The following is a 13673-nucleotide window of genomic DNA, read 5'->3' on the forward strand; positions in this document are numbered from 1 at the left end:
ATCCTATATGGTAACCAGTCTGTAAAGAAAACAATTGAAAACCGCAAAAGGGTATTTATTAAATATAGTATAAGATTAATTAATATTCAAAACCTGCTATTCTCACAGAATCTGTTTTAGTCATGATTCTGGTGGGGGAAAGTAGACCCTTCAAGCAGTTACCATTACTTTCAGAGTGTGCCGCCGAGCTGTGCGCATGCAAGGTCACTCAGTGGGAGAGAGATTGCTATATATTGGCAGGCCAGAGAGGGACATAGCCCAAACATTTAGAGGCTCAATCCCAATTCCTCCCTTCGTCCTGGCCCTTAGCCCTTGCCCTTGCTTATGCGCGTTCACGTGAGGGGGAAGGGTTATCTCAATTGTCTTTGGAGCGAGGGGTAGGGCAGAGGGCGAGGGGTAGAATCCCCTTCGTTTGAAGGGATATCTCGACGGGACTTCAAACGGAGCAACATCACTGAGGGGCTGCAGTGAGGGCTGAAAGGCGGACGAGGTAAGAAGCCTTTTATGTCCTTTATTATGGAAAAATATTATAATAACCAATATTATTTGAATGTATTAACAATCTGCATCGCCAAAAATATCGCAATCTCTAGCAAAGGTTAACGTTACCTCACGTGAACTAACGATATGATACGGCGTTGCATTCATACAACGTTACCCATTCATTTGGCGCCGCATCGGCGCTTTATTCTTTTTTATTTATCGCCGGTGCGCCGGTGATACAACACGGATGCAAGCTAGCTTATTAGCAGGCATCAGTCCTACCCCCCAGACGATATGTCAACATTCTGCAGTTTTGGAGCTCTTAAAAGCCGTGAAATAGCCTACTGTACCTACATAACGCTGTCACTGCATAACGTTGGCTACTCGCGCTGCAGTGATAGCTATGGTTTTATCATGACCAATGTTAAGCTAATCCCCACAAGTTGCAAAACTTACATAACTAATTAGCAATGGTGTTGTTTTTTTCCCCAGGCAAACCAGCTACAGAACAGATTGCAAGCTGCTGTACAGACTATACATTGGATGGAGATGAATCACGATGGCATTTTCATTGATAGAAAATTACTCTGTTCTTAATGATATTAAAAACAATGAACAGTGACCACAGCCCCTTCTTTCTATACTGTAAATTGTTTTTCCTTTTTCTAACCCTGTATATATATCTGTACCCATGCTATACAAACAATAATCAATTAATCAGGTACAACTGTTGAGCAGGTGTCAGAATGAGCTATATCTAGCTGAATTACATACATGGGCTACCAACATGAGACAAAATTACAATATATTTATTTCATCATAACCACAGCAATGTTATATTTACGTTCCATCTCTACAGCTTAAATCAAATGGAAAGTAGTTTCCAAAGTGGGTTATGGGCTAAATGATAGTTTGTACACTGTCAGAGTTAATTAACATTGATTTTACAATATAAATTGGGGGTCCTAGAGACAGAAATGCCATCAAAGTTTGGGGACCACTGGCCTGTAGTGAGCTTGCAGATCAGCTATTTTCTGAGAACAGGTTGTATATCAATTTATACAAGGGACGTTCAATATTTAGGGACGTTCCAATTCCTAGGGGGATGATTTATCTCCCTACCCCTTGACACTCATTATGTAGGGACAAGGGGAAGGGGCAAGGGCTGAGGGGTAGGGTTAAAAAAGGAATTGGGATTGGGCCTTAGATTCTCGTAGAGGGTTTTTTTTTGATTCTGACGAATCTCTCTAAGATAACCCCGCCCCTAACGTTGAAAGTTGAACGTTTGTGCCTCAAAATCACTCTTACCTTGTACAAATGCAAAATCTAAGCTGCTTTAAATGTTGCCCCACTTGTTTGTGAGGTGTTCGCAAACAGATTAAACACCGTACATGCTTATTTTTCAATAAAAAAGGTATTTTAATCCACTCTGTTTCTGAATCCTCCATTGTAAATGCGGTAAACGGCGCAACAGAATATTGCCCTCGCCCCTAGCGGCCAGGGTTCTCTTGCGCATTTACAATGGAGAGAAAAGCAAGATGGCCGCCAGATTCCGAGACAGAGTTGATTAAAATAACTTTTTTATTGATAAATAAGCATGTACGGTGTTTAATCTGATTGCGAACACCTCACAAACAAGTGGGGCAACATTTAAAGCATCTTAGATTTTGCACTTGTAAAAGGTAAGAGTGATTTTGAGGCACAAACTTTCAACGTTAGGGGCGGGGTTATCTTTTAGACTCTCGTAGAGAGATTCGCCAGAATCGAAAAAAAACCTCTACGAGAATCTAAATGTTTGGGCTAAGAGGGACACGTCAGAATTCTCCGGGACAGACTAACTCTCTGGCCTGCGCTTTGCGGGGCCCCCAAATCTGTGGACTGATATGATCGAATTCGTGATGTAACAGGTCGTATTTGCTTTCATATATGTCTTTGCTGTTCATATGTATATCACATGACCATTCAATTTGGGATAATTGTGGGCAATCAATAAATGCCAGATCTTGTGAATCCATAATTTTAAGTGTACAGCCTGTTTATGGGACTATTAGATAACCCTCTCACAGGATGACGCATCAATTCTAAATGGTCTAAATTCAGTCATGCACCATAATGAATAGTGATTATGCAATGTGTAGACATATTCTGCATTTGACCTGAACAAAAAAAATGACCAATTAAACAATGTTACTGACATATTGATGTTACCCCCCCCCCCCCCAAAAAAAGAGTACCCATATATCAGCTTCATTTTTGCAGCGTTCCAATTTAAAATGTGCTCATTTCTGTGGCATCACTTCCAATGTCAATCGGCATCCCAATGTGAACGTGTACCTTCTGTTCAGCAAAGAGCAGAAGAGACATGACTAGAAAAAGTGCCCTTCTGGGCACAGGTCTCCACCAGGATAGGAATGTAGGACATTGCAGCCTTCATCTGGTGGTATCTGGTGGATAAAAGGGCAACAAAAGTAAACTAGGGAGTTGGCATACAAAGTTATCCACAGATCCGTGCAGTTAGAGGTAAAAACACTTTTCGGTCAGTTATAGCGCCAACCTGAGGCTGAGTTGAAATTGTTCATGTGGCATTTCTTCCTCGGCCTAGTGGGAATGTGCGTGCACAATTTCACGGAAATCACGCGATGTGTTCATGATTTGCAGCATTTTGTTTGAAACTGAGCACTCCTGTGAACTTTGGAAGCCAATCTTAACCAATCAGGATGGAGTCTGAGAAATCTGAAAGACCCGTTTCGTTGAATGGCTCTAGAGACTGTGTACCAATTTGCGCGATGTTTGGACAAAATCTGTAGGTGTACTGTGCAAAAACTTGTTTTGCACAAAGCGGCCTCCTGGTGGCGCTATAACAGGCCGTTCTGGAAAGTTTGGGGCAGAGGTTCATCGTTGGCATCCAGGGAGTGTGTGTGCAAAATTTGGCATCGACCGGGTTAACGGTGGCCGAGATTAGCTGCTCACGGACACACACACGGACGGACGGAGTGCAAAACATACTCTCCCCCCATGCCTTCGGCCTGGTGGAGACAAAGAGCCCCGTTAGTACACTCCTGTTAGTGAACACATTTAAAAGATGACTTACCCTGCATTTGTGCGTCAGACACTGACGTTCTGTACTTTGTGCACCAGTGCGTTCAACAGAGAACAGTCCATGAGCCAAACACAATTGATACACGGCTTTAATGACAGATGTCCAAACACATGTGTAACAATAAATTAACACAAAGTCAATGTCATAAAAAAAAAACTACATTATGTTTGACAACAGATAACTCAAACAAACATAAGTTGTGATGTAAAACTACACATCAACGGTCAGTAAAACAAACACACACACACACACACACACACACACACACACACACACACACACACGCGCACACTTGTGAGGACATCCAAATCTTAGGAATGCAATAGCCCAAAATAGCCCAAAAAAGGCCGAACTACAGGCTCACGTCTTGCGAGCTTGTATACACTACAAAACAACCATTTCTCCAGTGATGACCAGGAAAACGGGCCTCACAATGTCCATTTCTCAAATTATACTATATACTTGTGGGGACATTTGAGACCCTCACAAGCACATCACACACACACAAACACACACAAAACACACGTCTGTTGTTGACGAGTATGCCGCCCCCTGCTGTCCTGCGTGTGTGTAATTGATCCAGAGATTCAACAGAGGGAACAGCTTGTTGCTGCTCGATTGGCTGTTGATGGAAAGTAGCCATTGAGCGTGGGGGGGGGGGGTTAACTCGCAACCGTTGGGCTGCAGGACAGTCACCAACCCCTGGTACTGGAGCTGCCCCATCTACGCAAAAATTGTATCTCCATATTTCAACTTACGTTTTTTTTTTTTTTTTTTTTATTATTAACCCATTTAGACCGGTTACACCTACAGTATACGTTGTTGTATACCTTTCAAGCGGCTGTGCAATTATACATCACTGTCGTCGGGGAGAAATTTTCATCTCCATAATCCAATTACCACTACCTACTACAGCGTCACACAAAAGCATCAAAAGTATCCACCGACCAACCACCGTGCCACACTTTCAGCTTGTCGATCCGCTACTTTTCCCATTTTTTTGTAATTAGAGTCCGTTTTGGACATACACTATGAGGGTTTTCACCCGACAGAGACGATATATAGGAACAGCGTTTTTAGAATCGGCCCCAGGTCTTAATGGGTTAATAATAATGACCTACTGCAGTACAACGGCGGCACGCAAAAATAAAGCGGGCCGTTGTCAGCTTGTAGGTCTGCCATTTCCGCTACTTTTGAAACATCTTTGAAAGTGAAAGTGGTTAAGGTGCGTCGCCAATTTGGAGGTCTCGTCTTGAGGACGACGTCGCAGAGAGACGGTGTCTGTTGGTTTTAGAACTATTGAACCTATGGAAAAGTATTCACCCATTAAGACCAGGAAAAGCCTATACACGTTATAGATTTAAAACCGTGAAAGCATTGGTGTCATTTTTTGATGTTGCCGTGTATAGCAAACGGAGATTTTGTTTCATTTTTCACCCCGTTCGACTGTTTCAGTGCAGAGAATATGCGTTATCAAGCGTCATCAGGACCATGCAACGGGCCCCGAGTATGGACATTTTCCACATTCCTCACTGTTTCAGCATGTCATTATCAGCTATTGTGACGGTGGTGATAATGGTATTTTTGTGTCAATGACGGAGGCGCGCCGTGTCTGGGTGGCCTTGAGCCACGCGAGGCGCCGTGCCGAGCGTTGCGACGGCCACCAGACCCGACTCAGCGGCGTCCGAGTTACGTCCCGATAGGCAGAGAATAGTGTATATTAGTACTAGTAGCCCCTAGTTTTCATGCGCCGACAATAGGTCTGCTATTTTTGAAAATTCGAAGAACGACTGACACAGAAAACATAGCTTTTTTTGTAGAAGACATTTTTAGAATCTGATCTCAGGTCAGAATGGGCTAGTATGCCAGTAGGGCCATATTGGCCGTACTCCAACGTCCTGATGACGGTCGATTTCGTCTATTTAACCCATTCTGAACGGGAACCCATTTTGGTGTTAGCGTCATGTTATGCTTTAGCTATTTAAAAATAGCAGATCTACAAGCTCATATCGCGCCACCGAGTGGCGCGATACGAGCTTGTAGGTCTGCTATTTTTGAAAAATCGAAGAACGACTGACATTTTTTAGAATCTGATCTCAGGTCAGAATGGGTCGATCAGACCAGTGTGTGTCCAGTGGAAACCTCGTATGAATCTGATCTCAGGTCAGTATGGGTTAATACAGTGATAACGGGTGAATCCGCGATTTTCCTGAAAACGTTACGGTTTTTATACACATGTCAATCCAAAGCCCACCACTGCCAACGTTTGACTCTCACTGAAAAACCGCCTGGCGGGAAATCTTATGATTGCAAGAGAAGAACGGCTCCCGGTCCACTCCCAGTTTACTGCACCTTCCAAAATGCCCGTATATGGGCTTCTGTGTCGGTCCTCTTCCGCCGGGCGAGCATGGCATTTTCAATGGACGCCGACTATTGAACGGATGGTCGTGTTGACAAAAAATAAAAAGTAAAAAATTGCGGAAGCACAGAGAAAACCTGCTTGTTTATCAACAATCGGGGGGGGGGGGGGGGGGGGTCGATCGAACTGGATAAAAATATCCTGCGACTACTCGCTGGCAGTAAAATGGGTTTAAAAAACCCGGCCTCAGGTCTAAATGGGTTAACAAAAGCTTGAGGCAGTTTTTTCCTGAAAAGTAATGGTTCTTGGACACACAAGGTTTCTACCCGAGAGCGAGCGATGATGATGACGACGACGACGACGACCCCAGCGGCCCCAGAGGTCCTGGCAGGATAGTAAAGATTTAGGAACCACAGGTGGGGTCCATGAGGAGGGACCCTTCACGGTCCCATGATGCAAAATGGAACCAAATGCACCCAGTTTTAGTTCCATCTGTAACACTCCTCTCGGTCCTTGGAAATCAAAGACGTTGTTGAGGACCAGCGGCACCGGATGGACTCCCCCCCAGACCTCCCCTGTCTTCAGTTGCGCCTCCTCTTGACTCCTCCCGGGCTGGCCGGGTTGGAGGAGGAGGAGAGGAGCTTCTCCGCAGCGCGGCTCCTCTTCTTCTTGTCGGCCTCCTTCACTCCTCCGCCCCCCTCCGCTCCTCCTCCTCCCCCCTTCTCTCGGTCCCTCTCCTTCTCCTTGTCTCTGCTGCTGCCTCGCTCCGAGAGCTTAGTGGAGGAGTTACTACCTGCCCGGGAGGAGGGGGGGGGGGGGGAAGAGAGAGAGAGAGAGAGAGACAGAGAGAGAGAGCAACAAATGTAAGGCTTGTGTCATAATGGTTAAATAACTGATTCACAAATATCCCCATTTGCTTTGCTAAAATGATAATCACGTTAATTGGTTGTAAAAACTAGTAAAAACTGAATTTGGTTTTTTAGTCATATTTTAGTCATCTGAAATGTTTTTTAGTCGACTAAATCTACAGTCGATTTTGCCGAAAATGTGTTTTGGCGGACCTTGATGGTGTCGTAATGCCTGATTTTACACTTGCTAAAAAATAGAGTTCTACTGGATCTCGTCTCCACTAGATCTACAAGCTCATAGCGCTGCACCGAGTGCCGCGCTATGAACTTGTAGGTCTGCTATCTTTTTTTTTTTATCGTGAAAATGTGCCTCAAATCTTTGATACATTATTACAGAGTGAACATTTTAACTCCTCAAACATTTGCTTCTGGGGAGGTGCCTGGAACAACCTTATTTTCAGATGTGGGGGGGGGGGGGGGGGGGGTGGCATATTACATTTTTGGGGTCCTTGACATGAAATATTGGGCACCGGAAACATAAGGTTTTTCAGAAAACTGTCAGGACTTTGAAGATTTCTTTCTTTATTTCAGGCCTAAATGGGTTAACGAGTTAAAACTACAGTGCTGCAAGGTAGTGACTGAATAGTGACACGAGGGTTCATGTTAAAACACCGACGAAGAGGAGTGTCACACCTTCTTCATGAGTACTGGGCGGTTCTCTCTCCATCCTGAACTCCTCCTTAGTGTCCTCCTCTGAGCCCAGCTTCCCTACACACGCACACGCACGCACACACGCACACACACACACACACACACACACAGGATCTCAGTTCCGAGCAGCGGGCGCACCACATGTTTGAGCATGCCCGGTATAGCACAGATGGTCAGGACGGTGATTAATCCTACGTTAAAAGGAAAACGTGGTTGCGTGGGCTGATGAGATCAAGGAGTGTGGAATGGCACCCCACCCCCCGCACGGCTCCACTCACATGTAGAGATGTGCGAATAAAAAAAAAAGATTCCTTCCCGATCAGGGTTCGACGCTTAGCATTTTTCCAAGTAGCACGTGTGCGCCTAAGTTGAAAACAAACAAATTATTTTAGGAGCACGATGAAAAATGATGTATTTTTAAGGGGCGCTAGCCCCTCCTATATACAGCCTTTGTCCCCACACATCTCAAAATTAGCCATTGACAATCAACAGAGAAATTACGTCAAAATTCTGCTAAATATGACAAATTAAACGCCATTGACATTGAAGGGAAGATGTATGTCATGTGTAAACGAGCAAATCAGCTAACCAATCACAGGCAACAGGCATTCTGATTGGCCAGTATGAGATGATATCTGATGATGTATGATGACAAGAGCGCCCCTCACGTAACATGGGTGTGATTTTTCTTTAATGAAGTGATATGAGGTAGGGGTGGAAAATAATATGTCAAAATATTATATCACTATCTTTTCAGCAATTATCACAAAATAGTGATATTCATCATGATATCATTTGTTTTCATATAATCTATATAATCAATTTGTTTTATGCTAATACTTTGTAGATAGATCGATAGTAGCTCTGTTCCATACCTCTAATACGTGCAACACATTAGAGCTTTGGACCATAGCTAGATAGAATATGTTGCTCATGGATGGATAGACAGGCTATCCGTTTTTATCCTGCTGTTCCATCATGTTAGTGTGACATTCAGACAGTGCAGAGGCTGCTCGATGGTGAATTAGTATTGTAACATTCTCCTTGGCTTTGACTGACTGACTGATATTAATACGGTAATCCAGCCAGTTCGGTCATTCGCATTATCATTTATGCTGGGCACACGCTTTTGTAAGCAAGGGTTGTTTTTGATGTACATCAATCCGTCCACTCCATGTGTGTGTGTGTGTGTGTGTGTGTGTGCGCGCGTGCGTGCTTGGCTGCACGCTGTTTCACCCGCGTTTGGTTAAAAGTAAGTTACGTTTAAACTTTGAACATTACAAACAAACTTTGCAAATAACGTTTCAGGGTCCAAGCAATTCCTTCTGAATCAGTGCTATCATGCTAATGCTATCCCGCTGAGTTCGCTCTGACTTATTTTCTGTCTGCCGCTGCTGACAGACAGCAAGCAGTGACAGGGAAGAGCACGGAGCAACACAGTGAGGGGAGGGGCGGTGGGAGCAAAGGGAACAGATCTTCAAATGAACACCGCATTGAGCCTCGACACGTTGTTAGCTTGTAGCTCTTCTCTTTTTGGCGAACGACACCGCCGTTCAGAAATATAAATGTAGGTATAAACCACGACTATAGAATGTGCACTTGCTGTAGACAGAGACTTGTCTTTATCACGATTGAATGGTCAAATCCTGTAGTCGCACCTGTGCGACAAATCTAATTTTACAACTCGCACTGTGATATTTTTTGTTGCAAATGCGAGTACCTAGTCGCACTGTCGAGCCCTGTTCCCGATACAGATTCAGATATCCAGTTATTTTAACCCATTTTGGGGCGGGAACCCCTTTGGGTGTTTTAAACATTGTTATAATTTAGCTATTGAAAAATAGCAGATGCTACGAGGATACAAGCTACGAGCTTGTAGGTGTGCTATTTTAGAATAATCGTGAAAATATTTATTTCAGAAAACTGGAGGATTTAGATATTTTTTTATTTTTTTTCGAGGTCAGGCCTAAATGGGTTAAAATAACCTTTTGGTGTTTTGGTGCATAATGTTATGTTTTAGCGATTGAAAAATAGCAGATCTACAAGCTCATAGCGCGCCACCGAGTGGCGCGCTACGAGCTTGTAGGTCTGCTGTTTTTGAAAAATCGAAGAACCACTGACATAGAAACATGGCTTTTTCAGAAAACTGTCAGGATGTAGAAGACATTTTTAGAATCTGATCTCAGGTCAGAATGGGATAATCTTGGACAGCGGTTCTCAACGTGGGGTCCAGACAGAGACGGCAGGCGTTTTGTTTTCAAAAGGAGATTAAAAAAAACGCCTGGACGAGACGTGCACGAGAACTGGCATAAAAGCGGCGTGAACCTTGTATTCTCCGCTGTGTGGAGTCGGGAGCAGAGGGAGGGGGGGGGGGGGGGCGGGGGGTGGGGAGGCGGGCTGTCTCAAGGCCCATTCATAGTCTGGATTTTCGGTGGTGAGGTGACCACCGGAGCTGAAATAACCTTGAGCGGTGGTGAGTAGAAGCAGAGAGAAAGGGCTGGAGCGGTGGCGGTGGTTTGCTCTTCACCGCGGCTCGTGACGTCATGTTGTAGTTTCGGTGGTCACCTAACCACCGAAAGTCCAGACTATGTATATGAGCCTTTAGCCGGGAGATGCTCTGCTCCCTCTAACGCCCAGAAAACCATAGGGCTCTTTCAGGCTATATAGGTCCAGAGAGACCCTCGGTGTTGAACTTGATGGGGTTTTAGGAAACACCAAAAGGAAAATGGAGTCGCGAGGAGTGTGACTATATACTGCATGTGGAAGTCGATGAACTCATACCTTCTTTAACGTCTTGGATGATGTCATCAGGCAGAGAGAAGCTCTTCTCCGAGTTGGGAAACGGCAATATCTCTGACTCATGCTACACACACACACACACACACACACAAAACAGAAAAGTGCCACAAAAGAGTCAGCTAATGGAGAAATACCCGCATTGAAAGACCATAAGAACAATCAGAAACCAAACACACACACCAAGGTTTCTGTTAGCCGATATACACCGGCCACTGGCCGTTAATTATATCGCTGGCCATGCACAGTGTCTGATTGGGAGCAAACTGTAATTAGGCTATTTTATCATTCATATTAACCCATTTTGGGGCGGGGACCCCTTTTGGTGTTAGCATTATGTTATGCTTCAGCTATTGAAAAATAGCAGATCTACAAGCTCATAGCGCGCCACTGAGTGGCGCGCTATGAGCTTGTAGATCTGCTATTTTTTTTAAATCAAAGAACGACTGACATAGAAACATGGCTTTTTCAGAAAACTGTCAGGATGTAGAAGTCATTTTTAGAATCTGATCTCAGGTCAGAATGGGTTAAAATGCAGATGGGTTCTCTCACACACACACACACACCCTCCTCACCAGGGCTTGCATGTCGTACATGGTCCCCAGGTGGTCCCAGATGACAGCGGAGGAGACCTGCCTGCCGATGTTCTGGCTGAACTTATCTCTGATGCAGATCATGTGGAAATGACGGTTCACTCCTAGACCACCACACAACCAACCAACCAACCAACCAACCAACCAACCAACCCCACACACACACACACACACACACACACACACACACACACACACACACACACACACACACACACACACACACACACACACACACACACACACACACACACACACACACACACACACACACACACACACACACACACACACACACACACACACACACACACACACATGAATAATAATCATAACAATAATATAACAAACAATGACAATTCATACATTTAATAAATGGTCATTTACTGGATAAGACTCTTTATTAGTCGTTGTGGAAATTACTTTTGTGCTAAACAGCCATAGAGGACACAGCAATCACACAATACATAAACAAACAAATACACACAACTATACAGTACCTCATTAAAGGACCACTTCTCAACCTGTCTTCATATAATAGGTCCTCACTAATAATCATGAATCTACTCAGTCTGTCTCATAGGAGGGCTGTGGGCAGTTCACAAACCGCCTTCCAGTGACATCATCGATGGGGAATACAAGCTAATGAAAACTGCAGGCTTTCTAGTCCTGAAAAGTTGCAATGCGAAAATGGAAGCCATCGTTCTCACGATAATGAAAATCTAAATATTTTTGTAAAGAAATCTTGTTAAAAAAAGAAATCTGCCTAATGATGATGTCACTGGAAGACGGTTTATAAACTGCCCACAGCCGTCCTATGAGACACAGACTGAGTAGGAAAAAATCGTGCCATTTTTTCATGATCATTAGTGAGGGCCTATTATATGAAGATAGGTTGAAAAGTGGTCCTTTAAACTAATCACACAATGCATTGACAATGCAATACAGAAGTCAGTCACAGTTAGGGAATTCCCCTTTCATTGTCAATGGCAAATCTTGAGACGTGTGAGGACAAAATATGTTCATAAAAATAACTCCTGCACTCTCATCTTCAAATGCAAGAAAAGAAAATCATGGGAATATAACAGTGCATTAAATCTTCATTAGGTTATAGATTATTATTACTATTATTATTATTATTGGGCATTTATGAAAAGATAGATTTTTCATGAGGAGATCATAGCCTGATGATTAATGACAGCGTAATTAAACCAACCAGGAAAGAGTCATTCTTTTTATACTTTGGGTCGATTCATACTCCTATTTTACCGCTGTTTCGGCGCTGTAGTGCCAAAATGATTTCGGCTCGTCAGAAATTTTCAGTAGCACAGAAGAGCCGACTTTAGGACTGTACCCGCCCCCCGAACCTCAAATGACGTCAAATTGTAGGCTCTACAGCGCCGAACCGACTTTTATTCGGGTATGAATCGGCCCTTTGGCTATTCAAAAATCGTGACAATTTGTGAAAATCTTTGAATATAGGCCCTATGCATTTGTAACTCCAATCAACAACATATTTTGTTATATATATATATACACACACACACACACACATATACATATATACATGAAAAGGTTTTGAGTATCACTGATAATATAGCAACTTAATTTATGTGGGGATTTATTGGATAATATTGTAGAATCGGCCTCAGGTCTAAAAAGGTAAATTAATAAACAACAACCAGTAGTATAGGCTATATTAAAACCCAGCAAGATGAGAATGGTGAGGGAAGACAGGGAGGGAGAATAAATGAACAATATTAAAACTCGGCTGACAGAATGAATTGCTTATACGTATTAATTCATTTCCAACAAAGTAACATGTAGTGTTTCAATAAAAGACGGTCGTCAAATAAATACAAATGCATCTTCTTGTCTCAGACTGAAGACAGACAGCCATGTAGGACAGGCCCGTGACGTCACAATAAACAACCGGACGTGCACGAGGATCAGTACGTGGGATCACCACCGCAGGTCCTGACTGTTCCTCGCGCGGAAGGTTTTTAAGTTGCTGGGCGTTTTTTTTTTTTCTTTTTCTGCCTAAACTGCGTCATTCTGCTCAGACTTCAAAACAGCCACGGGCGTGACGTATAAGACTTTGACAGTGACATTCAGTTGTGACGTCACTGTCTAAACCTTGGGCAGCTTTGTCGCCATTTAGCATCGACGTAGCTAACGGTTGAGGCTAACCCGGTTAACTTATTGTGTGTTTACGTGCGTGTGTCTGTCTATGTGTGTGTTTGTGTGTGTGTTTATGCGTGTGTGAGTGTGGGCTTCAGCTTTTTACCGACTGGTTTGTGTCCGAGCATCGCGTGGAATAAACACACTTCTACTTCGTGGCTCCAGACCACCGAGTCCTCCCCGGGAACCAGAGCCGAGTCTGGAGGCTTCTCGTCGGTTGGAGTTAAAGCCACCTCTGCCTCCCCCATGTTGGTTCTCACATAACAAGCTAACTAGTTAGCCGCTTCTCTTAGCCGTCTATTCTTCTTCTTCTTCTTCTTCTGGCATATCCGCTACACTAAGTTGCAGTGGCGCCACGTTGCCGCCCCCTATGGGTCTCAAGTTCAACCCATCTAGATCTCAATCTAGATGGGTGTGTGACTGTGTGCCTTAGAGTATATACTTTTAAGGTTTGTACTAGTACAACAATGGTGAGCGATTGTTCGGATAGTGTTATGTGTAAAAGCAAAAAATTATAATAATAATATATATATATATATAAAGTGCTTAATGTAGATAGAATAAATCCCTATCATCCAACCTTTTTATAAACAAATTGGAAT

At 43.6% G+C, this 13673-nt stretch overlaps 1 protein-coding gene across 1 annotated transcript; it reads right to left on the reverse strand.

Annotated features, from left to right (window-relative positions):
• Window positions 1-3653: 3653 nt before the first annotated feature.
• On the reverse strand, window positions 3654-13377 carry mrgbp (MRG/MORF4L binding protein). The gene is made up of 5 exons (XM_083770068.1): window positions 13178-13377; window positions 10873-10994; window positions 10283-10364; window positions 7484-7558; window positions 3654-6735 (listed from the first exon to the last, which is right to left on the reverse strand). The coding sequence occupies exons 1-5, from the start codon at window positions 13317-13319 to the stop codon at window positions 6524-6526; spliced, it is 633 nt and encodes a 210-aa protein (XP_083626194.1). The 5' UTR covers window positions 13320-13377; the 3' UTR covers window positions 3654-6523.
• Window positions 13378-13673: the final 296 nt, after the last annotated feature.

This window comes from Protomyctophum parallelum, assembly GCF_964188405.1.
Source record: "Protomyctophum parallelum genome assembly, chromosome: 7".
NCBI lineage: Eukaryota > Metazoa > Chordata > Actinopteri > Myctophiformes > Myctophidae > Protomyctophum > Protomyctophum parallelum.